Raw genomic sequence first — 27,358 nt, 5'->3', positions numbered from 1 at the left:
AAAAGATAACAAAAGACACAAAGGACCAAAACAGAACAAAAAATGGTTCGACAAATCATGTTATGAGGCCAGGAAAGAACTGCGAAATCTTAGATACCTTCTTATGCACAACCCAAAAAATCCGTCCCTAAGAGGAAGTTACTTTAGAAAAAAGAAGGAGTTCAATAAACTCATCCGAAAACGCAAACGAGAATACGAAAATAACTGTCTGATGCGCCTACAAAACCTCCAAGAAAACAACCCCACCGCCTTCTGGAATTTACTCAAAGAACTAAAAAAGACCGAACCAGTATCACAGGAAGATCTACCAGCCGACACCTGGGTCGAGCACTTCAAAAACATTCACAGCAAATCCAGATTAAAACAAGAAAACTTTGATCATAACTTTGAAATTGAAATTTTGCGCAAACTTCAGGCACTCCAAAAATATAAGCCAAGTCCAGGACCCTTGGACCAACCAATCACTACCTCTGAAATTAAAGATGCAATTCACGCCCTCAAAAACAAAAAAGCCAGCGGGGATGACATGGTCACCAATGAAATGCTGAAAGCAGGAAGACATATCCTATTAACCCCTCTCTTAAGACTTTTTAATAGTACCTTCTCATCAGGAATTTTCCCCAAAATGTGGTCGAGAAGTTACATCGTCCCCATCTTCAAAACAGGGCGAAAAGACGACCCAAACAATTATCGTGGAATAGCCATTTCCAGCTGCTTAGGAAAACTTTTCTCCTCGATTTTAAACAAAAGACTTTCAACCTTCCTCGAAGAAAAAGAAATCACAAAACCAAACCAAACCGGATTCCGAAAAAATTATAGGACAGCAGATAACATCTTCATATTAAAAACCCTTATCTCCAAATACACACAGTCGGGAAAACGATTATTCGCATGTTTTGTCGACCTGTCTAAAGCTTTTGACTCCATTTGGCACGAGGGACTTTTATTCAAGCTTCTTTCCAATGACATGTCAGGCAAATTTTTCAATGTAATTAAAAACCTATACAACCAATCTGAGGCCAGTGTTAAAACTAAAGAAGGCCTAACTGAAAGTTTTCCCGTTGAAATTGGTGTTCGCCAAGGATGTGTTTTAAGCCCAACCCTATTCAACCTATACATCAGTAATCTCATAGATAAACTCAACGCAGAAAACCTAGACGCACCCCTACTAGAACATTCCAAAGTTACTAGCCTCTTTTATGCCGATGATATCGTCTTATTATCGGAAAGTGAGCAGGGATTACAGAAAGCAATAAACACCCTTGGACGGTACTGCAAACAATGGAAGTTAACTATCAACCTGGCAAAAACTAAAGTAATGATATTCAACAAAAGAGGCCTCTTATTTTCTAACCTTCGTTTCTCACTAGATGATAAAGAGATAGAGATAGTTCAATCATACTGCTACCTAGGAGTTGTGTTTACAGCAGGATGTACATTTAGCACTGCCATGAAAAATTTACAAAAGAGGGCCCTAAGAGCAATGTTTAACATCAGAAGTACTCTCGGAGAAACCAGATCCTCTGTATCATTACACTGTAAACTGTTTGACACATGTGTTGTACCGATATTACTGTATGGCTCCGAAGTTTGGGGCAGTAACAGTTTGAACGACAAATCGCCATTAGAAACTGTACATCTGAAATTTTGTAAATACATTCTTGGTGTCCGTAGGAACGCCAGTAACTTCGCATGTAGAGCGGAACTAGGACGTTTCCCCTTACAGATAGAGGCCCATTGCCGAATGTACAATTACTATTTTAGACTAGTTAACGAAGTGCTCCCAAGTAGTTTACAATATGAAGCCTATACAGTACAACAAGAGCTAGTTCGCCGAAATATACCCTGCTGGTTATCTGATGTAAAGAAACTGTTAGAGGAGTCCGGTTTTGCCTACCTGTATTTAAACGGTCACTTAAACACACCCTCCCATCTAAAAGAACTAAAACAGAGATTGAAAGATATCCACATCCAAAAGTTCTACTCAGAATTACAAGCAGAAGGACGAAGAGAAAACCAAGGCAACAAATTAAGAACATACAAAACATTTAAACTGAACTATGAAAGAGAAACATATTTAAACATTACAAACTTCGAACATCGAAAAACCATGTGCAAACTTCGTATAAGTGACCATCCCTTACATATAGAATCCGGTAGGCACAACCGTACCCCTCTGAACGATAGGACGTGCGAATTCTGTGATCATCTATATGTAGAAAACGAGTCGCACTTTTTACTTGATTGTAGTTTATATGAAAATGAACGTAAGGTGTTATTTAATGTACTAGATTTAGACAAGAAATATAAGAAACTGTCCAAGCAAAATAGATTTATACATCTTATGTCAAGCAGAAATGAACACATTGTAGAAAAAGTGTGTGATTATATCAATAAGTGTTTCAAGAAGAGAGAAGAAACCAGAACCAAAAAATAGACAAACAGTAACTTTAAGAATTATGTAGTAATTAGAATCCTAGTATAGAACTCAAACATACATTATGTATGTATGCACCACATGTATTTTATACTGTGACAAAGCATGTATGCATTTAGCCCGTCTGGGCAAGGATATGCAATAAAGATCATTTCATATATCAAGTTTCAGGGCCTTTCGCGGGATGACTTGCCATCATCTAAATTAATGTGATTGACCTACAATCTAATGTTACTGTAAATGCATTTGATTTTGCAGTGGTTACGTTTAATATTAGGAGGGAAAAGGACATTTGCGGTGTTTTGAACTCATGTTGGAACAATTCTGTAGACATGAAACGAAGACATATTTACAGTGTGTCGTGAATTTGGGATGGAGACAATCATCATGAAAACTGTGAAAATAAAACCACTGCAAAAATTTCTTGATTTACACAATTACAGTGGACTGTTTTGGTAGAAATTTTTTAGGAATTAGTTTCTGCTTTCTCATTTAAGGGGTCTCTTCATAATTAAAATAGTATTGGACAAAGATAAAGTAAGATACACAGTGATATCCGCAGTTTCATCAGTTTGTTAAATCAACAAAGTTCTCTGTACACACCCTAGCTAGTCCCTAGTTTTTATACTACCTATTGATGTGATGTAACCACCAGCATGTTGTGGTTGCTAAGTTGTGGTTGCTGGGTTGCTCTGTGACTTTGAATACCACATGAAATATGGTCATGTGATTTAATGTGCTACTGGTCTCCAAAAGGGTCATTCATAGGGCAGAGTCCAGAAGGTTCCACATGTTTCAATGAATCATTGAATGTAAGTTTTGTGGCGCAAAATTTTCTCTGTTTAAAGGATTATTTCTTATTTATCAAAATGTATTTTGTAAGACTTGAAGATTTTGTCTTTTCTGTGATTAAAATAGTGCTGTAACTCAATCATTCAATGAAAGAAATATTGGTGTCAAAATCATGATTACAATTGTGCTTTATACCTTTTTATCTATTGTAAGATCTAGACTACTTAGTGATATACTACTGAGAAACATATGATATCATAAGTGTTTGTGTGATGATTATTCAGTTTGAAGGTCTGTAGCTATAAGCTAATGGTTGTGGTTATCATGAATAATAGATAAACTGCTTCCGTTAAAATTGTAACGACCACACTTGTTAATCAGACCCACACCTGTGTAGGGTGGTGCCCCTTCTCATGGACTTTTGACTTATTTATTCTGCACGTGACACGTACTAAGTACTGAATACTCAGTCACTCCTACTTGACATATGGATGAAGGACTTGCTTCATTCCACTAGTAATTCATCTGTGTGATAACTGCTACTTCTTGACTCCAAAATAGAGGTAATGCTAGAATTGCAGTAATGTGAAAGTTTATTTTGTTTCTTCCTGACATGTGTAGGTTTCCCTTGCTGACAACAATGCTACCATCCAATATGACCCAACAAAGACCTCTCCGTCTAAACTTTGCGATGTCATCGATGACATGGGATTCGAAGCCTCCCTGCCTCGCAGCACTTCTGAAACAGTCTTCGGAATCGAGGGCATGACCTGCAACTCCTGCGTACAAACCATCGAGGGCATGATCTCTAAAATGGATGGTGTCGAGTCCATCCAGGTTTCCCTGGCCCAGAAGCAGGGGAGGGTGATGTACGATCCCAGTAAGACCAACCCAGCGGCAATACGAGAAGCGGTTGACGATATGGGTTTTGATGCCTTCGTGCTAGACCGGGCCCAAGGGGAGCAAAAGGTCAAGATCAAGGTTGAAGGCATGACGTGTAACTCATGTGTGGAGAGCATTGAGAAGGTCATGTCTTCAGTAGAGGGGGTGAAGACGATCAAAGTATCCCTGGAGAATAAGGAGGCTGTGATAGACTTCGATCCACAGCAGACGGATCCTGACGTGTTGGCGGAGGGTATCGACAATATGGGCTTTGACGCTTCGACTGGAAAACGAGCAGATGTCACCACAAAAAACGTCCACCACTATACAACCACCACGGGGCAAACAATCTACTAGCTTTACAGCAGTGAACATGAACTCTGACCCGTGGGTGAGGATGGAACAGGACAGTCAAAGCTTACAGCCAGCGACACTTTCCACGGCGTCTACCGTTACAATCGGAGTGGAGGGCATGCACTGCAAGTCGTGCGTGCGTAAGATCGAGGATGCCATGGCCACCCACGCAGGTCTACACTCCATAAAGGTTTCTCTGGAGAACAAGAATGCTGCGGTGAGCTACGACGCCAGCCAGACCACTCCCGAAAGCCTCGCGAGCAGCATAGCATCTGAGGGTTTCACATGCTTTCTCCCGGGGTCTTCTCAGCCAATCACAAAGCAAACACAGCCTCCGTCCAGCGAACAGACCGTCGTTATTGGTATCCAGGGGATGACTTGTAACTCCTGCGTACAGAACATAGAGGGCAGGATGGCCAGCTTTAGAGGAGTCAAGTCCATCAGAGTGTCCTTGGGAAATGCCAATGGCACTATCGTGTATGAACCCTTGAAAGTGAGTGCTGAAGAGCTGAGGGAAGCCATAGATGACATGGGGTTTGAAGCATCTCTTCCAGGTAAGCAGCAACAACATTTGGTGAATTATTGGTGCATATCTATATAACATATTAATGAAAATTGCTAGGGGGCCAAACCTACACCAATTTTCATGTGGCTAAGAGTTATAATTAGCTCTTGAAAATCCTTGTCCTAGCATGCCCAGGAGGTTCAAAATTTTATCTCTTTGATACATCAATACCTACCCATTTACCAAGTCTCATGTCAATCCACCCTTGGCTTCTTGAGTTATCCACAAACATTGAATTTGTTCCAAACATCCAAACAAATGCTCCCAAAAACATACCGGTCTAGGTGAATGCGAAAATCTGATGTTTCAGCTTGTAAATAGTGATTCCTGTCTTCCCTCTTTAGGCCAGTCAGCTCCAACCCCACTGGCAAAGCCTGGTGCCAGTTCCAACCAGAAAGACTTCACGGTGCACTTCAGGAAAGGAGCCGTGGTGAAAACAGAGCTGGGTCTGGAGGAGGTGGAGCTGGGAACGGCAGAAGAACCCACTGGAACAGCTGATCAGATGGACAAGTGTTTTGTCGAGGTGACAGGGATGACATGTGCCTCATGTGTCTCCACCATCGAGAGGAATTTGGGAAAGGAAACAGGTAAGAGCCTCTACATAATACTTCATTTAGCTCTCATGTTATTAAAAAGATATTGGATTTGAAGTTCTTCTTTGGCATTGATGTATGTTTGACATCCAACGTTAAGATTACATAATCCTTAGGTATTATAAAAGCTATCTTCCCCATACTGCACACACATAGCTTACACATCAGCCCTTCTTTCTGTAAAACACAACTTCTCTATCTGTTATTCATTCTTCCTTCTCGCTGTGTCTTTCTCTGTCTTCTGTCTTATTCAATAATGCCTGGAAGAAACAGAGTCTGACGGAGTCTGTGAGAAAGCTGGATCTCGAGTAAGATCCAAACCCACGGAGGCCTCCCAAAACTGTGTCCTGGGAGTCACTGGCATGACCTGTGCTTCTTGTGTTGACCACATAGAGAGGCATGTCGCCAAGAACCCAGGTCTACAACTGTTTCTTCCTACACTCTTGCATTTATTCCCTGTATACACATATGTAAAACTATGACTATATCATTATGTGAGGAGATTTGAATGCAGAAGAAAGGCAGGAAGGGTGATTATTTAAACACAGATTGACCCTTAGGTCAAGTTGGCAGTCTGAATTAGAGATAATTAGCTGAATGTCTCCCATAACATCTGCATGGATCTTCATTATTGAACCTGCAATGTGTATCAACATCTATATCCTGACTGAAGTCAGCCTAATGGTATAATGGTACATAACATGATTTGACTGAAGATGTAGACTAAGTGATAGGTAGTGATAGATAATGATTTATAGTGATATAAATAAATCGATCAAACATATTCATTTTTGTTTTGTATTAAGTAGAAAGAAAGGAACACACGTGAATAATAATATGTGTATTGCATTATTAGGGAAGTCTTACCTTTTGCATATGTTCCTTTTCCTTGGTTTAGGGGTAAAATCCGTGCTTGTGTCGTTGATGGCGGGAAAGGCGGAGGTGAAGTACGACCCTTGCTACATGACGCCCAGCGAGATCGCCAAGAAAATTGCTGACCTTGGATTTGGCGCTACCATCATCGAGTCTCAAGGGATTGGAGAAGGCCGAGTGCAGCTTGCAGTAAGAGGCCTTTCCTGATGCTCAAATCTAGATCTATAGCTCTTGTTAATTTGATTTTACATACTGTCTGATTTTAGAGGCAAAGATAATTAAATTCTTGTGATCATCAGACATCAGTTATAAACGAATTTCCTTAAAAAAGTTGTGCTCTTTCCACAGTGCATGGCCTGGGCTAATCCTTTTTCATGATGCTTAATATAGATTTATAGCTCTTCTTGATTAGATAATACATGTAGAACACTTTGACAGTTTTAAGGAGCAAAGCTAATCAAATACTTGTGATCATCAGACATCAATTATAAAGCACTTTCCTATCAAAAGTTGTACCCCTTCCACAATGCATGGCCAACAACACTGGGATAACTGTTTCATATTATAGATAAATCCATATTAAGCAACACTACAATCATCTACATGTATAGTTCAAGCCAATTCTTTTGCAAGCCATGTGAAAATTTACTACTGTACAAGTGTTACTCTTAATAGTCAAAGTTGCATGGTGTGCATTTCTTTCTTTGCAGATTTCTTTTCACTTCATACAGAGTTGGCAGTCAAAACTTTTTGCTGATTTCTGATAACAAAGATTGACGATAAGGTCAAGTTGACAGTCTAAACTGTTCCTAAACTACATTTTCCTGCCCCAGATTACAGGCATGACCTGCTCCTCCTGTGTCCACACCATCGAGTCCAACATGAAGAGAAAACCAGGGATTCTGGAGGTTTCTGTTGCCTTGGCAACAGAGAGAGGCCAGTTTGTGTTTGACCCAGAGGTCACCGGACCAAGGCATATCATAGAAATGATCAAGGTGCAGTTTTGACTTTAAATTTGTTCATACTTGAACTTTTTAGATTTCAGTTTACAATTACAGTAGTTCTGCCAGTCATTTTGCATACAGAGTCAATCAGACTTTTACATTTGTTTAAACCTTAGTAATGCCATTTGAAGCTATGTTTCAATGACAATTCAAGTCTATTGAGTGTCAATGCATGAAAAGCAAGTTATCTTTGAGTTATTTCAGCAGTGTTTGTGTCATCTTTATTTTACCATTTTAGGAGATGGGTTTTGATGCCAGTCTGACAACAGAAGAGAAAAAGGGAAGCTTGGACCACAAGGCATCCATTCAGAAGTAAGTTCTGTACACTGACCTTGATAATATGTCATGTACATTCATCTGGTAGTAATTTGCAGATTTTTTGGCAATGCCTCTGGGGCGGAGGCACTTGTATTGGACATATTCACCTTGTACTGACCAGCCTTTCTCAATGGTTTTCTGTAGGTGGCGTACAGCATTTCTGTTTTCCTTCATCTTTGGCCTGCCTGTGATGATCATCATGATCTACTACATGGCCACTGGGCACAGCCGGAAGCCACTCTTCCGGGGTGTGTCTCTGGAAAACCTGCTGTTCCTCATCCTGTCCACACCAGTCCAGGTAATACTCAATACATTGCTAAAAAAAGATAAAGGTAGTCCCAAAGCTTTTTTGAGCCAGTAGGGGCAATGGGTTAATCCACTGTGTCGAGGGCACAGTATTGGAAGGCCCATCCCTCTCCTTCCAGTACATTTTACCTCCCCAACTGAAGTCAGGTCAGGTACCCATTTTACACAAGGAAAAGACAATCAAGAACAAGACAATCCTCAAGCTAAACATAGCCTCACATTTGTCCCTTAGATATTCTGAGGCAATCCTCAAGCTAAACATAGCCTCTTATTTGTCCCTTAGATATTCAGAGTCGATTCTAAAGTGAAACATACACTGTAACTTCTTATTTGTCCCTTAGATATTCTGAGGCAATCCTCAAGCTAAACATAGCCTCTCATTTGTCCCTTAGATATTCAGAGTTGATTCTAAAGTGAAACATACACTGTAACTTCTTATTTGTCCCTTAGATATTCTGAGGCAGTCACTTCTACGTCACCGCCTACAAAGCCCTGAAACACAAGTCCACCAACATGGACGTCCTCATCATGCTGTCCACGACCATCGCGTATGTCTACTCTGTCATCGTGCTCATCATCGCGGTGATAGAGAGCCCGGCGCTCAGCCCAAAAACGTTCTTCGACGTCCCGCCGATGCTTCTCACATTCATTTCCCTGGGGAGGTGGTTGGAACACATTGCAAAGGTGAGGGAGAAATGATTATTATGTTTACCTTTAATTCACAGAAGGAAAACATTAGATATTGTTTTATTTGTTTCTTCCTTTTCTTCTCCTTCTGTTCCAAACGAGTAAATGAAGTTAATGACCTGGACTTGTTCAGAAGCCCTGAAGTCTGAAATCTCATATCTCTTGTTTGTTGCTGTCCAGGGGAAGACATCAGAAGCCCTGGCCAAACTCATGTCTCTCCAGGCTACTGAGGCCACCCTGGTGGAACTGGGCAAGGATGGATCTGTTGTCAGGTACACTTTTTCTCTAATACTTATCTAATATGTACTACATATGTATGTATGTATGTATGTATGTACATGTAATATATTTATGTATGTACATAGTATATACCATATATACAAAATTCAACCCTGTATTATGTACTATGTACAACCATAAATATGTAAAAATCACCAACATTGCCTGCACCATTGGAGATATTCAGAAAGAAGTATTTTTTGAGCCTGTCTATAACTTCACCATACATGCGTGTGTATCCACAGTGAGCAGCAGATTGATGTTGAGCTGGTCCAGCGTGGGGACATGTTGCGGGTCGGGCCGGGCGCAAAGGTCCCCGTAGACGGAGAGGTCTTCGACGGAACGTCCACCGCAGACGAGTCACTCATCACGGGAGAGTCCATGCCTGTACCCAAAAAGCCCGGTATGGAACAACGAGAAGAAGAAAAAATGCAGCCTTTTTTCTCTTTTTTAATTGAGTTTTATAGGTTCAGTGCAAAGTGAACCAGCCATAGTTTGACATATTGATAGAGAAAACAGACGGTCATGGAAACATCAACTCTTGTAAACAAGAGGTTGTGAAGAAAAAACTCTGCTATTCAGTATCGGTTTCCAAGAGCCAATGCTTTGTTGACAATCTGTCATCTTTATCAGGACAATTATGACTGGTTCACTGTGAACTGGCTCTTGCAAACAAGTGATTGTGAATAAAGAACTTTGCTATTCACCAACCTGATGAAATTGTTCACGGATACATTCTTCATTTTTTTAGTCTGCATCTGGTCTTAAGAGAGAGAACTGAACAAATCAAATCGGTGTCGTCTAATTTTTTAAAAAGTGGCCACAGAAGACTCACCGCCCAGCTTTGATTGACAGGGAGTAAAGTGATTGGCGGGACCATTAACCAGCACGGCTCGCTGCTGATCGAGGCCACACACGTGGGAGCTGACACCACCCTGGCACAGATCGTCAAACTGGTGGAGGAGGCTCAGACATCCAAGGTACGGGGGAAAAATGCTGAAACAGGACAAGGGTGGTTGTGGGCAAATACATGTGATTTGGGGTGGATGACCAACCTTTTCCTCTGTGTTTAAGACAGACTACTTTCATTGTATGGATGGTACCCTCTGGGCACCCCAAAACTTATTCAGGTGTGCAAAAAAAACAAAGTTGTGAAAAAGAATCTAACTGGTCAGAAAGGTTGACAAATGACTGAACACACAGAGCATGGTATACCAGACAATAATTTCTTCTTTACTTTTGTTCTAACACACCTTCTTTGACTTTGGAAGACTTAGTGGTGCAAGCATACAGTTATAATTCTAGCCTTACTTCCATTCCTCTGGTATACAGAGATTTACAGATGTTTTTCTCCATGTTTCCCCCAGGCGCCCATCCAGCGGTTTGCAGACAAGTTGTCGGGGTACTTTGTCCCCACCATCTGTGCCATCTCTCTCATCACACTGTTTGTGTGGATAGGCATCGGCATGGGAGACCCAGAACTGGTCGACCCCAACTTTGCCGTGAGTTCTCTTAGTTACTTCCAGGGCAGAAGAATTTTTTTCATCTCTTAAATTCTTGTTTGTAATACAGTCAAACCTGTCCAAGCAGGCACTTGTGGTGGAGCTAAAATTCCATGATGAAATTTGCTCTTTTGTCTTTGTGTGTGCTCTTTTATTCTGTGACCTTTGCAAGGAACAAATTGAATCAGTCTGTGGGAATGCTGAAATCTCTGACTTCCTGTTACAGAATGAGAGACATGACATCATTAGTGAAGCAGAAATTGCAGTGCAGTTTGCATTCAGGTAAGAATAATGATATTTATATATAATATACATCTTTGTGGAAACTTTTTTTTACATGTTTACTTTTGTAGGTACACATGTACTTATATAGATCATTATGATGACAAGTTTTGCCCACTGTGTCCATAGGTGTGCCATCACAGTGTTGAGTATAGCCTGCCCCTGCGCTCTAGGCCTGGCCACCCCGACAGCAGTGATGGTGGGGACTGGGGTGGGCGCCCAGAATGGCATCCTCATCAAGGGAGGGGAACCTCTGGAGTTTGCTCACAAAGTAAGCCTCTATTTCTGACCAGAATGGCAGCAAAACGTACTGTACGGTCTGCACCTGTGCAAATCCTGGATTTTTCATTGTCTTTGTTGTGTTGTTTGCCAACATTGCGTCCAAATTTTACCCGTTGCAGATGATATATTTTCCAATCCAACATTTGAAAAATATGGACAGTACCAGTAGAAGTAGAAATGATACGAATGATTCCCATTTTATGTAGAAATATAACTCAGCTCCCTTTTGTTAGGTGAAGACTGTTATCTTTGACAAGACCGGCACCATCACCCATGGTGTTCCTCGGGTCATGCGAACTGCCCTGTTTGTGGAGCCTGCCGTCTGCACACTCCGCCTCCTACTGGCCATTGTCGGCACTGCAGAGCAGAGCAGCGAGCACCCCATTGCATCTGCCATTGTCAAGCATGTCAAAGAGGTAAGAAAATCATACATACTGGTATCATCACTGACTTCATTGTTACCTCCATTAGAAATGGAGGTATTGTTTTCTCTGTGTGTGTGTGTGTGTGTGTTTGTCTGTGTGTGTGTTTCTGCATATTTTTGATCAGCATAACTAGCATAGCAGCCCTGCATGGATTGTGATATTTAGTGTGCAGGTAGGTCATGGGAAGCCAAAGGTCAACGTCAATTATGGGCCTCCTAGGGGCTGTCCTTGGTACTGCAGCAGAGCCTCCAGTTTTTGTATCTTTTTTCCTGAACGTATGAGGTCTCTGAACTCTTGTTTGCTGAATTTTTGGTGGCATGCAAGATAAATGGAATCTAACATGTCTATGTTGTACTGACACGTGGCTGTGTTACCTGTACCAGATGCTGTGTGTGGAGTCCCTGGGGAAGGCGTCTGACTTCCAGGCGGTGCCGGGCTGCGGGCTGCGTTGCACCGTGTCCGCCATCGAGGCCGTTCTGCAGGCCAGCAGCCAATCTGTGGACAGCAGTCGCCATAGTAACCTGGTCAACGCGGACGGTCGACAGACCGCTGCCGAGGACTCACCCGCCATCATAGAGCCACCTGTGGCTGTTGGTGAGATGACAGCCCCTTTTTCAAGAACAGCTCATTTGCATGTAGCGTCAATCATTACCATAATAAGGTCAAGGGGGAGGGGCATAGACAAACAGGAATGTCAACTGGTTTGACATTAGGACTGAATGTTACAGCTTGAATTTAATCAGGCATTTCCCCTTGCTCATACAATACAGTTCCAATACAGTCACAAAAATTCAAAACACTTTCCAGAAGTCTGAAATCTCTGATTTCTTCCTTTATTTGATGATGATGAGCCTGGTTGTACCCTTGCAGAGCCCCTTGGAGCGATGGCTGCGCAGGAGTTCCGTATCCTGGTGGGGAACAGGGAGTGGATGCAGCGTAACGGCATCAACGTCAGGGACGAGGTGGACGAGACCATGAGGGAACACGAGGAGAAGGGACAGACTGCTGTCCTCATCGCTATTGATGGTGAGTGGGACACCATTGCTGATTCTCTCCCCCTTCTTTCCCTCTCTCTATCTCTCTCTCAATGTTTTTGTTGCATACATGGTCAATGTCGATTAAGTTCAACTCTCTTTGTTGTGAAAGGATGGATTTAAACTTGAATCTCCCCCTCCCTCAGGTACACTAGTGGGAATGATAGCTGTAGCAGACACTGTGAAGTCGGAAGCAGCACTGGCTGTGTACACGCTGAAGAGAATGGGACTGGACGTGTACCTACTGACAGGGGACAACAAGAGGACGGCCAGGGCCATTGCTAAACAAGTTAGTAAACTCTCTCCATTATTACACAAGTTAAGCTGAAGTCCTTTTTGCACCATGTGGTGCATAGGGCGCCGTCCAATAGCCCTTTGGCCACACAGTAGTGCAATCACTACAGCAGGGGGCTAGTCCATCGGTTGGGGTCCTGCCATACTCTTTTCCAATGCTGAGTGCTAAGCAGAAAAAGCAGCATGTACCATTTTTAAAGTCTTGTGTATGATTCGACCAGGGATCGAACTCACAACCTACCGAATGCAAGGTGAACACTCTAATCACTTGACATCCAGGTAATGAAATTACATGTACCTGGAAAAAGCTGAAATTGATAAATAAAAAAAGACTAGACTGTTGCTAACTGGTTGGTCCTGTTCCAGGTGGGTATCACCCAGGTGTTTGCGGAGGTTCTGCCGTCCCACAAGGTGGCTAAGATCCAGCAGGTTCAGGCGCAGAACCGTGTGGTGGCGATGGTGGGAGACGGCGTGAACGACTCGCCGGCACTGGCTCAGGCGGACGTCGGGATCGCCATCGGCACGGGGACGGACGTCGCGGTGGAGGCCGCAGATGTGGTGCTGATCAGGGTGAGTCTCCTTCACATTCCAGAAGTTTTACTTTTGTATTGAGAAATAGAACTGTAAAAGTTCTATATACCACAGAAGCTTTTAAAAATAGACTGAAATAGGACTTTGTAACTAGCTTTATTTGTTTCCAGCCTTAATGTCAATGTAACTAATTTGTTGTATTTCTTGTGTATAACACTTTTATGTACCCAGGGACACCTGAAAAACATGTCAAGGACCTCAGTGTGATCTGATTTTAAAATATATTAATGAAATAAAAAAAGTCAATATATTTTTTTACTGTTATGCCTTAGTTTGTAAGTTAGTGTTAGTTAGCCAACAAGTGTTGCACTGTCATATGTTGTAGTTCAACATAGCTTTGGTAAAGGTGCACTAACACTGCCCCCCCTCCCCCATATTCTCAGAATGACCTGCTGGATGTGGTGGCTGCCATGGACCTGTCCCGTCACACAGTTAGGCGGATTCGACTCAACTTTGTCTTCGCTCTCATCTACAACATGATTGGAGTTCCCATAGCTGCAGGTGTGTACCAGAAAGGATTGAGGTGTTCAAAAACTCATTCTTTCCTAAGAATTATTGCAGAGTGGAACTTGCTGTTACCAAGTACAGAAAGGGAATTATCATTAGATAGCCTTAAACAATGTGTAGAGTTAGATGTTCAGAGGTTAGGTGTAACAAGTCGGTCAGTGTAATGTAGCCTGCTGCCACCACACTGTGTGCCTGTGAAGCTGGTGTGTTACACCAAAGGGTGGTTATATCGGCTACAGATATAGAAAAACAAATGCTATGAAAAAGACATTTATGTACATATCAATCTCATTCTGGAAATGGTCCAAATTTCATGCCCAAGCATCTAGTGAGTAGCAGTGGTCTGCTCATTGTCAGTTTCCACAATAGCATATTATTCAAGTGTTTCCACTAGAGTAATGATTCATGTTTGACATTTTCTACAGACGTGTTGCCATCTGTGTATTTCAGGAGTTTTCCTGCCTGTTGGGTTTGTGTTGATGCCTTGGATGGCCTCCGCCGCCATGGCTGCATCTTCCGTATCTGTGGTAACATCCTCCCTCTTCCTCAAGTTGTAAGTACAATATTTCATTACAATAAAATTTTAAAATTCCAACAGTCTAAATCCAGTCTTTCTTGCATTCTGGACTAAAACAGCTAAATTACTCATAACAGACTCAGCCATCGTTTATTAACATTGTATCTGTTTCAGAGTTTTGTCATTTCCATATACCATCCTCTAATTTATCTGAGAATCATTCCATTAATCTTGTGCAGTTTAGTATTACAATGTATGTTAAGTTTTGAAGAGGAGGGTTTTCAGACTTCTTCTCTCCTCCTGGACTCCATTTTGTTTATACATTCCATTACTTCACTGTTGATGTTTTTGTACCAATGAATGAATAAAAGAATGAAACATTATAAGGTACAGGAAGCCCAGTGAGCACAGCTTGCGATCCATGTACCTGGAGGACGTGCGCAACTTCCGAACCTACCAGCAGATCACGCGTCCGAGGAGCGTAGAACGCTTGACAGACTGTGACGTACAGGTGACGGAAACGACAGAAACGACAGATCTGATCTCTCGTGAACCAGAGATCCAGACGATCGTGCTAAAGGACGAGATAGGCGACTATATGTACCGACGACTGACCCCGTACTACACAGTGACGAGGGTGTAACTTTTGACTGGTACAGTATGACAGACTGACAAGGACTGAGGACTTGATTAGTACTGTAGTGACTTCAGGTAGTAGTACATGTAGTACGTCCTTCCATCTCGACAGATGATCATAGTACTCTAGATCAGGTGTTGTGGCATACTGTAAATTTGCAGAAACTTTTGCAGATTTTATTTCACAGTGCATTTGAAACAATTCTATTGGACTTACAAAAACCTGTTAGTTTGTTCATTTGAATTTATCATATGTTACAACGGAGGTTTGAGGCAAAACAGGTGATTACAAGTTGTCTCCGAAGAAAGTGATTTGATTTTGTGTTATGAGAAAATAAAACTGCAGCAAAAGTTTCTGCATTTACAATAGTATTTAGCTAAGGACTGTGGTCTCAGTGTGACGACTCACTTGACATGGCTGTGGAATGGTAGGACTTTTTGGGAGGAACCATTGGGCCACGTGCCTGTAAAGCTGATATGTTATACCGTAGGCTGGTTATATCAGCTATGCAGATACAGACACAGAAGCTGGTCTGTAATGCTGAAGGCTGGTTATACCCCATACAGAGAATGAAGCTGGTGTGTTACGCCGAAGGGCGGTAATATTGGCTATGCAGAACCAGAAGCTGGTGTGTTATGCCAAAGGCTAGTTATACCGGCTATACAGATCTGATACAGAATTCTAATTTCAAACTCTGGCCCCTTTTTCCCCAGCTGGCGCAAGACAGATCCCAACACGTTGGAACGGCCGGTGATGTTCAACAGCGACGTTTTCGTGACAGTCGGATCAGAAGAACCCGTCGTGGAGTCACCGCGGGAAACCATGCTGGGCTCCATCAAGAGAAACATCAGCCAGATCTCGCTGGATCGCCGGAGTACCGGATCTGGCGGATCTAACAGAACCCAAAATCTGGATCGCAAAAGTTTGTTAGAAGGGGAAGAAGATGAGGGTGATTATGGCGACTCTTACATATGATAGGAATTCTGGCAACATTTATGTTTACCTTAATTCTGGCAATATTTATGTTTACCTTTGCAGAAGGAAAGCATATTGTTTTTGCTCTGTTTGTCAATGACAAATAAAGTCAATAACCTGGACCAGACAGATGTAACTAGTGCTGTAGCAGACACCCTGTGGTATTGGGTTACATTATGTAGCAAGTGGCAGGACAGAGTTGGAGTGGCTGGTCACTATATACATATATTTGTGTATGAGTAAGAATAAACAGAGCAGTAGTGTGTTAGGCTAGACCATGTGAAGGTAAACATTGTGCATTTGTTTTGCAAATATTGTTACATTTCTAGTCATAATTTTATCTGCAGTCAGAGCTATACATAATGTATACCACTTTTGAATCATAATTACACCATTTATTTAGAATGGGTGTCTGAATACTAATGATTGCTATAGAGTATGTAAAAGTGCAACTTATTGATGTGACAATCTTGATTTCATTGTAAAATGATTTATGTTAATAAAGGGAACAATGTGAAAGAATGTGGAGACAAGATGTATATGTTTAAAACAGGGGACTTTCATTCTTTTTACAAAAAAAGTCCAGTATATTTTGTAAAATAAATGCTAGTAGTCTAATGATGGTGTGAAACAAGATTTCTGAAACAAATTAGTCCTTTGAGAGAGAAAAAAATATATATTTGCAAAAGGTTAAGAAAAAGAGGCACAGAGAAGCACATGTAATTTGTGTAGTACTAGTGTAGAAAGATATGGGATATACACGTATTACACACTAACTCATGTTTGTGGTAGAGTTATTATATATCCTGCTTTGTATAATTTGTATAATCCACGTAAAAACTACCACCGTCAATGCATTTAAATGACCATTGAAAACATCCTAATTGTATATTATTACGTAGTATTGTCTAGTTACCAGGGCTACATTGTAGCCCTTTATAATAGCCCCTGGCTAGTTGGACAGTCCTGGATGTATGTCATTTTATGCAGCCTAATAAATCAAACCAGATCCATACAGGGTACTGTATGTGTACTTTTATTATTGTCTTGAGTTAGGAGTAAGGCCCCCTCACACATGCTACCATAAACTAAATTATGAGAATGTAATACTAGAAGTATTCTTGTACATGTGTAGTATGATAGAGGCAGCATGTTTGTTCCACCAGAGATGACTTCAATACATCATCATTACCCAGGTTGGGCCAACTGTAGATCTAATGCAGTGAAGACCTTTTCTTGATATGTTTATGCTTTTGTTAATATAAGTCAACATGGTCGTTTGAATGCTTGTCCCTTGACAAAAATTAAGCAGGAAACCCGTGTCAGTGACATAAAGTGATCAGTGGTCGAACCGGTTTATCCTGTATTTGCCAGTCCTATGACATACATTGTGTGTATTTAGCAGTGCGTTAAACCTGGCAAGAACGATCAAACTCTCAGAAATAGATGTGCAGGTCTTAAGGGTAGTCTATCTTTATTGACAGTATTTTCATGTACACTTGAAGTGCATCTGAGAGTTTGCTGTTGATGGTAAGGCCTTGGTCTGGCGATCCCCGGACTGAAGGAGGAGAGAAGCATTAGGACGTTGTTAACGAGGCAGTCAACAGTTGAGGTGAGTCTGCTGCGTTGGTCAGAATACTACAAATTATAGGGGACAGTGTAGCAGGTCGCGCTGGACTGTTTCAGAAGAAGCTCCACAGACATTGTTTTGTTCTTGATTTTCATCTTGTGCAGCGTACTAGTCAGTTGACACCAGCCCACGCGTAGTCTGATAGTGTGTATGTTGTTCGGTCTAAAGTGGAGTTTGCATGCACGGTATGGGATCCGTATACAGCAAAGGACACAAGTAAGATAGAAGCCGTGCAGAGGAGAGCGGCTAGATGGACTGCCAATCGACGCAGACAGACATCGAGTGTCGACTCCATGCTCCAAGATCTAGAGTGGCCGACCCTCAGAGACCGCAGAAGGAGAGCCAGGCTCACTGCATTTTATAAGTTTCACACTGGCAGTCTTATCATAAATACCAGGTCAAGGCCGGTGCTTGCGCAGACAAGAAGCACAAGACAGACCCACCCAGCAACCTACAGGGTTCCTTCCTGCCGGACAGAGTATAGACAACAGTCCTTCTTTCCAAGGACGATCCGGGATTGGAACTGTTTGCCTTCAGAGGTTATCCTCTCCCCCACTCTGGACAGCTTCAAAGCCAAAATCCTGACTCTGCCCTTACCTTCTCACTGAGCACAAAACATGAGACAACTTGCATCACCCCTTACAAGTTACAGACTACATGAACACCCACTCCCAGCATGCAGTTTCAACTATAGGCGACAGAATATTCAAAAACGTTGAAGGCGGTCGCCTCACCCGAAAGAAGAAAGCCGAGAGTACGGTACTCTCCAACAGAGGCTTATTTTCTATGTGCTTTTATCGGGCTTTTTATTTTATTTTATTTTTTTTCATTTTTATTCTGGTATCCTTTTTTGGCGTATTAGATACTGCCTTGCCAATTTGACACGTTCCTGCCAATTTGATACTGTATAGCAGCCACCAAAAGATCTGCTCGGGCCTGCTGGCCCCTCCCCTCTACTAGCAAATAATCGCCAGTGCAGTTACGTTGTCTGTACCAGGTTGTTTTGAGGAGTCTGATTGGTGGGTTTTAATTTGTCTGTGGCTTCTATACAAGTCACTGAGAAGGGAAAGTCCTGAGGGGAGCCTGGTGCAGCGAGCATGATTATTTGTCATCTGTATAAAGACGGTAAGTTCGTGATTTCTTTCCATACTTATTTAAGCAAGCACTGATTAAAATCTCCAAGCAGATGTTGCGAAGATCATTTTTTCTGAGTGACGGCCGGGCTTCTCTGACACCACGATTTTTCACCCAAACATCTGCTTGGAGTCCCTGTCCTATAAAAGTAATACATGTATGTGCATATATTTCTTCAGTTCGAATGTAAATTTGTAGTTTGTAATATAATGCAAACACATGTATGTTTTAGAATAGATCAACATAACGTTTCAGGTTGAACGTAACATTTCAAGTTGAGTAAAAGTCGCATTCCGAAGGACTGTGTCTACTTGTCTAATCACTGTTTGCCACGATTTAACTTTGGCCATCCCTTTTAGTACAAAGGATGGTTGTCTACGAAGAAAGTGTTTTAGAATCCCGTACAATTATTTATTGGTGCTTACTACAGTGGCCAAAAACAATATTCTAGTGTAATGAAAGAAGCCTATCCCCGTTACATTACGAAGAGATGTGTGAATTCTATTATATTTAAAAGATGGTGTAACACGCAGGTCTCACAATACTGTATAGTATAACAGTAACATATAGTTTCTTGTTTCAGGAATCAATTCTTCGACAAGAGTCGTCACCTATCTCGTACAAGTACGCGTATAGGACGACCCACTTTCCTGACTTGAACTATACATACTAGTAACTGTTCCCGTCCGGCACGCATACTGAAAGGACATCTCCACCGTTTTGTGTCGCCTGAAAGACTTACGACGGCAATACAAGTATGGAGACTAGAAGAAAGGCAGTAAACGCTACCCAGGCTCCAAAGACGAATTTTCTGAAAAAGACGGGAACACTGCTGGTTATTTTATTGATCCTGACTGTGCTGTGTTCGTACATAGCGTATACCGGATTTGACGTTTCCAGTGTACAGTTCGTTTCCCCACATCGTCACGCTTACGGAAAGAAAGGCAAAGACCTGCGCCATCACCCGGGACTAGAAAACGCACCCATGATCCAGCGTTCAGCACTCCCCAGGAGCAGTCACCTCATTTCTGCTGACGACAATCCCTTGTCACAGTACTACACCGTCTGGAACGAAGAAACACCACAGTCAGCGCTGAAGCCACAAGGAGGGAAGAAAAAGATTCTTGTACTGGAATCCGTGGCCCCCGATATCGATGCCGAGACAAGCCTGCCCCTCCATGCCCCAGTGTGAATTCACCAAGGATCGCGGAGAGGTGGGGGAGGCAGACGCCGTCATCTTCTGGTTCCGGACCATGCCGCCAGTCTACGACAGGTCCTACTTCCCCCGATCTCGGCCGGCCCGGCAGCACTGGATCATGCGCACGCCTGACTGCCCCTACATGACCAGAATCACCGACTGGGTGTCCTACGCAGGTGTCTTCAACTGGACCATGACGTACAGAAACGACTCGGACGTCTACATGCCCTGGGGTCACATCACTTCAATTTACGCAGAGATCGCTAGAAAACCAGATACTTTGGGCAGGCATTACCCAAAACAAGAGGGGAAGCTGGTCATATGGTATGTCAGCAACTGCTACAAACACCTGTCCCGGTTTGCTTATGCCAATGAACTGATGAAATACATCAAAGTTGACGTGTTTGGGGCTTGTGGAAGGGAATACTGCCGGTATTCGACAAAGGACCAAAATTGTTTTGCGAACCACCTACGCCAGTACAAATTCTACTTGGCATTTGAAAACTTCAAATGCATAGAATATATCACAGAAAAGTTCTGGAAAAACGGTCTCAGTTATGATTCTGTACCGGTTGTTCTAGGTGCACCGAGGAGTGATTATGAGCGATTTGCTCCGTCAAACTCTTTTATTCACATAGACGATTTCAAAAACCCCAGAGCCTTGGCAAGCTACTTGATGTATCTAGACAAGAACGAGGACAAGTACATGGAGTACTTTGCCTGGAGGAACAACCCTCCAAAGAACCTACCCGACTTTAAAAGTCACTGGTGCGAACTGTGTAAGAAGCTCGTACAAGCGAAACCCAACGAGAGAAAGGTTTATAACGACATCGACAAGTGGTGGTTGGGCGCTAACTACGAGCTCTGTGAACCTCTAGTCATGCTAGATAACTTTAGACACGAATCACTCGCTATACATTATCCCTAATTACACATGTAATTGTATTTGTCATGAAGCTCTGCGCGATTTGTAAAGAGAAAAAATACCTTTGATCCATATAATTTTTCTAAGATGCGTACATCATACTAGTAGTATGTAGGGTCCACAGATTTCAAGTAAAATACTGATAAACGGATAATGTACTTGACAATGTAGAAAGTTTATTTATGATTGCTACTTATTAGGCCACGGTTGCTACTATGATGTTAACGCTTTCCATGTAGTTAGAAAAGTGAAGAGAGGTAGAGGTAGAAGTTGCTGCTACAGTGGTGGGGCTCTTCTGTATATAGTGATGGTTATTTCATAAAATAAACTTTTACTTTACATTTCCATGATTTTGGTCTGTTGATTGTCGTACTAGTCAGTTGACTCCAGCCTATGCGTAGTCTGATAGTGTGTATGTTGTTCGGTCTAAAGCCGAGAGTACGGTACTCTCCAACAAGGGCTTTATTTATGGGGTGTTTTATGTGCCGGTATCGGGATTTCATTTTTGTACTTGTATCTTTTTTTTTGGCATATTGGATACTGCCTGGCCAATTTGACACTTTCTTTCCAATTTGATACTGTACTGAAGCCACCAAATTCTGCTCGGAGATTTAATTATCTATCTGCCGGAGGTCTGTTGGCTTGGCCCCTCCCCTCTCCTAGCAAATCGTCTGTACATTGTGTCTGTACGTTGTCTGTACCAGGTTGGTTTGTTTCGAGGAGCCGGATTGGTGGGTTTTGATTTGTCTGTGCCAGGTTCCTTTTCCTCTTCTGGCTTTTCTACAAGTCATTGAGAAGGAAAAGTCCTGAGCGGAGCGCCTGGTTGTTTGTTATCTGTATAAGGACGGTAAGTTCATAATTTTATTACCATACACAGGAGGGCCTGCGTGCCTTTTTTTCGCGCACGGTGTAATCCTGACCTTTGAAGTCTTCGTAATCCGTAGGCAGTCACCCCAACGTAATTCGTAATCAGTACATAAGCGCTAACACGTAATTAGTCGTTTCATTTTACGTAAAACGTATGCAGTTACCTTTCTGCAACGTAAAACATAATCCATAAAGTACTCCATGATGGAGGTGGAAGTTCTACCCCCGTAACGTAATTCGTCATCGGCGGTGAACAATCAGTTAACATACACCCACCCAAATGCTGGCCCTCACTTACGCTGAGGTCACATTTCCAAACCGGGGCCCGGCCGGGCTGCTTCGATTAACGAAAAATCAACAATTTTTATAAAGATATATGCAAATAGTTCCATTGTTATTTCTTTTCAACTTTTTGTGCTTCGTTGTTTTTTATACCATATTTTTCGTTCCATAAGACTGCCCGGCCGGGCCCTGGTTTGGAAATGTGACCTCAGCATTAGTGTTAGAGAAGAAATGTTGTCTTTTCGGTTTTCCAACCGACCGTAACAATAAAAACACCGCACCTTTTTGTGGGTCGATGGCTAGCAATGGCGTTAAATTTTCTATCTGACATCGGAATATGAAGCCCTCTGCAATGTTGTTTCAAGCATTTTGCGAGCAAAATTTCATTGAGTTCATCCGGGGTGAAAAATTTGTCCCTTCCCCACAAGCAAGCCCTGGTCCTGATGTATTAGGGATCATTAGGGCCAGGTCAGCTTTTGTTGCCTCCGGCTAAGGAGCTTTCTCTGTACTGCCACGCCGATTCGATTTTCATGAAGGATGGTATCTGTATGCTCGAGATCAACAGTTCGCCAGCTTAAAAAAAAACAAAAGCAAAGGAAAGTTATTCAGATTGTTACATCGTCTTCTGATACCGTACAACATCAACGAAGGTAACTCCTTAAAAACAACAAATGTAGAAGTTATTTTGCTACCCAGTCTTCTGAAACAAGACAACCTACTTAATCTCTAAGCAGATGTTGTGAAGATCGTGTTTTTTTTCTGAGTGACGGCCGGGCTTCTCTGACATTACGATCTTTCACCCAAACATCTGCTTGGAGACCCCGTTCGATTTCTCATTAAAAGTTATGCGCATATCCCATTTTATTACGACGAGATTCGCGAATTCTCCTTATATTACAAACACGGCCTCACGTTATATTAACTAAATCTATGGTTTCTTGTTTCAGGCATCAATCCTTGGTCAAGAGTCGTCATCTATCCCGTGCAAGTACGCGTATAGGACGAACCACTATCCTGACTTGAACTATACAATCATACTAGTAACTGTTCCCGTCCGGCACGCATACTGAAAGGACATCTCTACCGTTTTGTGTCGCCTGAAAGACTTACGACGGCAATACGAGTATGGAGACTAGAAGAAAGGCAGTAAACGCTACCCCGGCACCAAACACGAACTTTCTGAAAAAGACGGGAACACTTGTGGTTCTGTTATTGATCCTGACTGTGTTGTGTGCGTACATAGCGTATACCGGATTTGACGTTTCAAGTGTAGTTAAACACTCCGTTTCCCCACATCGTCCCGCTTACGGAAAGAAAAGCAAAGATAAGCGCCATCGTCATGAAAAAGCGCCCGTCATCGAGCGTTCATTGCTCCCCAGGTACAGCCACCTCATTTCTGCTGACGACAATCCCTTGTCACAGTACTACACCGTCTGGAACGAAGAAACACCACAGTCAGTACTTAAGGCACGAGGAGACCGGAGGAAGATTCTTGTGTGGGAGCAGTGGCGCACATTGGCGGTGCTGCCGAGACAAGCCTGTCCCTCCATGCCCCAGTGTGAATTCACCCTAGACCGCGGACAGATCGCGGAAGCAGACGGCGTCGTCTTCTGGTTCAGGCTATTGCCGTTGGTCTACGACAGGTCCTACTTCCCAACAGTGCGTCCCGCTCACCAGCACTGGATCATGCGTAGCGGTGACTGTCCCTACCTGACCAGAGCCATCGACTGGGTTTCCTACGCGGGTGTCTTCAACTGGACAATGACATACCGTAACGACTCGGACGTCTACATACCCTATGGTACCGTTAAAACAGTTTTCGACGACATGGCCAGAAGACCAGATACTGTAGGCAGACTGTACCCCAAACAAAAAGGGAAACTTATCATATGGTATGTGAGCAATTGCTACAAACACCTGTCCCGGTTTGCTTATGCCAATGAACTGATGAAATACATCAAAGTTGACGTGTTTGGGGCCTGTGGAAGGGAATACTGCGGGTATAAGGCAAAGGACCAAAATTGTTTTTCGAACCACCTACGCCAGTACAAATTCTACTTGGCATTTGAAAACTTCCAATGCATATACTACATTACAGAAAAGTTCTGGAAAAACGCCTTCCAGCATGGTCTGGTACCGGTTGTTCTAGGTGCACCAAAGGGTGATTATGTGAGAGTTGCTCCATCTAATTCTTTTATTCACATAGACGATTTCAAAAACCCCAGAGCCTTGGCAAGCTACTTGATGTACCTAGACAAGAACGAGGACAAGTACATGGAGTACTTTGCCTGGAGGAACAACCCTCCAAAGAACCTACCCGACTATGAAAGTCACTGGTGCGAAACGTGTAAGATGCTCGTACAAGCGAAGCCCATGGAGAGAAAGGTTTATAACGACATCGACAAGTGGTGGAGGGGGCCTAACTACGAGTTCTGTGAACCTATGATCGTGTATAATAGCATAAGTAACATGAAGAACGAATCATTTTCGATGCATTATACCTAATTGTAAGTTCTCACGAAGCTCGATCTGCACGATTTGGAAAGAGAGAGAAAAAACTAACTACACGTATTTGATGCATCTAAATCTACCATACAGGCATCACAGTTAGAAGGGTTCATAAAGTCATGTTAAGGTTTAAAATGTTGGTGAATTGAAACCAGAATGTGCATTATTTTGCTGAGAAGAAACTTCTTTTGATTACTAGTATTGGGCCATGGTTGCTACCTTATGTTAAGGTTTGATTTTTAGCTAGCCAGATATATAGTTATTATTAGGATTCTGGTGGCTGAATGTACTTAATTGTAAGTGGAAACAAAGCTTTATATGCTTAACTGTTTTGTAGATCTTGCATCTGTATCAGTATAGCCATGATAACATAAAGTGATATTTTACCTTTTTTTATATTCCAACATGTAATGACAAGACGTGGTGACAGCACACTCAAGTCCTCTCGACTTATTTTTGTACCATGCACCAGTATTTTACTGCTAGTCTTAGATACAATAGCATGATTTGCATTTATCCAATGACGTCTGGTCAAAGTCGTTCATTTGTTCGGATCAGAAGAAGAGGAAGAAGAAACAGAGAATATAGAATGTGTGTCAACCTTCTACGAAGTTAAACATTACTAAGAATTTGTAAATAATAGATGACCCTAGCTTATTCAAAGCATCCTGATTGCGATGTCCATTGAGAGAATCGGGGATTCTGCAGAATTGCAATCTCTACGCCGACATACATGTATATGTATTTTGCCATCATTACTGGACAAGCTGTGACTACCTGGTGTGTTAAGCTGGTGTGATACACTGAAGGGCGTATGTACATTAGATATTGCCATGTACTAAATAAAAACAACATACAAAGATACATACAGGCACTCTTGCCTCATTTTTTGTATAGTGAAATAACATTCAGTGAAAATTCCCAAGTCTTTGAATTAGTGAAGTAACTTTATTTCTGTGAGGCATGGTAAAGAACAACAGAACAGTAAGACTTGATGTTCAATCAAGCTCAAATTAAACTGTTCAGGTGGCTTACAGGTGTGTTCTACACAGTGCAGTTAAGATGACACCACCTCCACAGCTAGGGCAAAGACACAGAATTTTTCTATGAAACACTTGGTTGGACTCAGGGGTATCTAGCCTGTACACTATATATGAAAATGACTTGCTATTACAGTGGAATTAACACTTCCAGCGAATGGTTCTCTCTAAAACAATAAAGACTGCGTTTCAAGAGTTGCAGTGTGTTTGAAAACTCGGATCAAACTCGCCTCAAAAGACACCAACAACTATCATGAATCAACGTCGCTCCAGACCTATACCTGACCATTATAGACTCAAGTTTGGACTTGTCATACAAAGAGCTGATTCAGTACAAACTCATGATGTTCAAGTATTCTTCCCAAGTTGATTGCAAATACAAACAGCACTGTTTGATTGTAAAAGGTACAAACTCTATGTACAAAGACTACAGCACTTGATTATACAAGTACTCATTACCAAAAAAAAATGATCTTAACAGAAAATGTTTTTGACACAAAAAAACATTGTCTACATAGGGAGAGGGCATTCACAACATTATAACCTTCAGCCTGCTAAGGTAGCCATTTGGCATCAAATGTGTATTGGTTATGGGGGTAGGCAGCAGGAGACAGGTTAATGTAGGAGTTTCATTTCCCCCTCAATGATTTATATCTGAGATAGAATTCAGGCCAGAAAAAGAAAATAATTTGACTCTTCTGAATGGCCCTGTGCAAAATAGAGAGCTACATGTAGTCTTCTCAATGACCCCGTGCAAAATAAAGGGCTACAACGGTAAAAACCTTAAGTGCTTGAAATGCTCTTTTTGCATTAAAAAAAGGTTCAACAGACATAACCTAACACAGCTCAAGATGTTCAGTCAAGTGCAGCTCAACACTTTTGTCCACATATTAGGATTACATGTACCATGAAGGTGTTCAAAAGTTCATGAAACAGAAACATTCCCTAGCCACTAGCTCTACTAAACATAAAAACTAACACTGTTCAACCCTTCGCATCATTGACACTATCATCTAAACTACTGCTTCAACAAAATAAAGTTGTTACTGCCTCAATAGATGATCATTCTACTTTATGAAATGGCATGACTTGAGCAGTGAAACCTGTAGCAATTTTATCTCCTTTCTGCATCAAGGGCTGAGTGAACATGTCCGGAACTTTACAAACTAATGAAAAGTCAACAACTTTGCGGTAACAACATCAGTGCTTCATTACTCTTACCTCAATTACATGGAACATTTCTGATTACGGTAATACCGAATATCTCAATACTGTACATCAGTTGCAATTAGTAAGGTTTTCGAATCCGTGTATAATACTTGTAAGTTCAACAACTTCTAGGCTACCTATGTACAGCCATTTAGTCCTGGGTAGTCTGATACATGTACATTGTTTTTCTTCTCTTTTCTTCAGTGTAAGATAGGAAAAAAGTCTCGTATTGCCTCAATATGCCTCCTCCTCAAATATCTGGAAATGTTTGCAGTATGTTGGGCTCTAGAAATGTGTTGCTGTGTGATCTTGTGTAGCGTACGGGTACACCACTTGTTAGGGACTGGCTAGCTAAGGAAACAAGTCTAGCTATTTGGACCTTGCTTCTGTAGAGCTCTGTAACACAGGTGGTAGCGAGGGGGGAGCCAG

The 27,358-nt window shown here is 42.0% G+C and overlaps 3 protein-coding genes across 4 annotated transcripts in view; 2 read left to right on the top strand and 1 right to left on the bottom strand.

The window, feature by feature from the left end:
• The window catches only part of LOC109467839 (copper-transporting ATPase 1-like), a 22,802-nt gene extending 1,429 nt beyond the window's left edge, over positions 1-21,373 (top strand). The window contains 23 exon segments of the mRNA XM_019765926.1: positions 3,851-4,393; positions 4,395-5,019; positions 5,375-5,617; positions 6,522-6,685; positions 7,330-7,491; positions 7,739-7,812; positions 7,963-8,116; positions 8,575-8,808; positions 8,992-9,083; positions 9,336-9,493; positions 9,946-10,070; positions 10,458-10,592; positions 10,819-10,874; positions 11,004-11,145; positions 11,390-11,572; positions 11,965-12,175; positions 12,452-12,607; positions 12,762-12,904; positions 13,276-13,479; positions 13,884-14,001; positions 14,458-14,560; positions 15,875-16,117; positions 20,228-21,373. Coding sequence (XP_019621485.1) covers positions 3,851-4,393; positions 4,395-5,019; positions 5,375-5,617; positions 6,522-6,685; positions 7,330-7,491; positions 7,739-7,812; positions 7,963-8,116; positions 8,575-8,808; positions 8,992-9,083; positions 9,336-9,493; positions 9,946-10,070; positions 10,458-10,592; positions 10,819-10,874; positions 11,004-11,145; positions 11,390-11,572; positions 11,965-12,175; positions 12,452-12,607; positions 12,762-12,904; positions 13,276-13,479; positions 13,884-14,001; positions 14,458-14,560; positions 15,875-16,117; positions 20,228-21,026 — 5,067 coding nt within the window. The 3' untranslated portion in view covers positions 21,027-21,373.
• On the top strand, positions 16,354-27,279 carry LOC109467820 (alpha-(1,3)-fucosyltransferase 7-like). Of its 2 annotated transcripts, none has more exons than XM_019765894.1 (2): positions 16,354-17,748; positions 23,120-27,279. In XM_019765894.1, the coding sequence occupies exon 2, from the start codon at positions 23,298-23,300 to the stop codon at positions 24,675-24,677; it is 1,380 nt and encodes a 459-aa protein (XP_019621453.1). In that variant the 5' UTR covers positions 16,354-17,748; positions 23,120-23,297; the 3' UTR covers positions 24,678-27,279. The 2 variants fall into 2 exon arrangements, with proteins under 2 accessions (XP_019621453.1, XP_019621454.1); XM_019765895.1 differs by lacking the exon at positions 16,354-17,748 and adding an exon at positions 21,722-21,870.
• LOC109467780 (sister chromatid cohesion protein PDS5 homolog B-like) overlaps positions 25,738-27,358 on the bottom strand; it is a 21,579-nt gene continuing 19,958 nt past the window's right edge. Inside the window, exon 33 of the mRNA XM_019765831.1 lies at positions 25,738-25,760. Within this exon, the coding sequence (XP_019621390.1) occupies positions 25,738-25,760 (23 nt within the window). The remainder of the gene's footprint in view (positions 25,761-27,358) is intronic.

The sequence above is a fragment of the Branchiostoma belcheri genome, unplaced genomic scaffold (assembly GCF_001625305.1).
Source record: "Branchiostoma belcheri isolate BF01 breed outbred unplaced genomic scaffold, Haploidv18h27 scaffold19, whole genome shotgun sequence".
Lineage (NCBI taxonomy): Eukaryota > Metazoa > Chordata > Leptocardii > Amphioxiformes > Branchiostomatidae > Branchiostoma > Branchiostoma belcheri.
This window is presented reverse-complemented; position numbering and strand designations above follow the sequence as displayed.

Bases quoted from the DNA above. Each gene is read 5' to 3' on its own strand.
- LOC109467820 (XM_019765894.1), top strand. From the start codon at position 23,298: ATGGAGACTAGAAGAAAGGCAGTAAACGCTACCCCGGCACCAAACACG.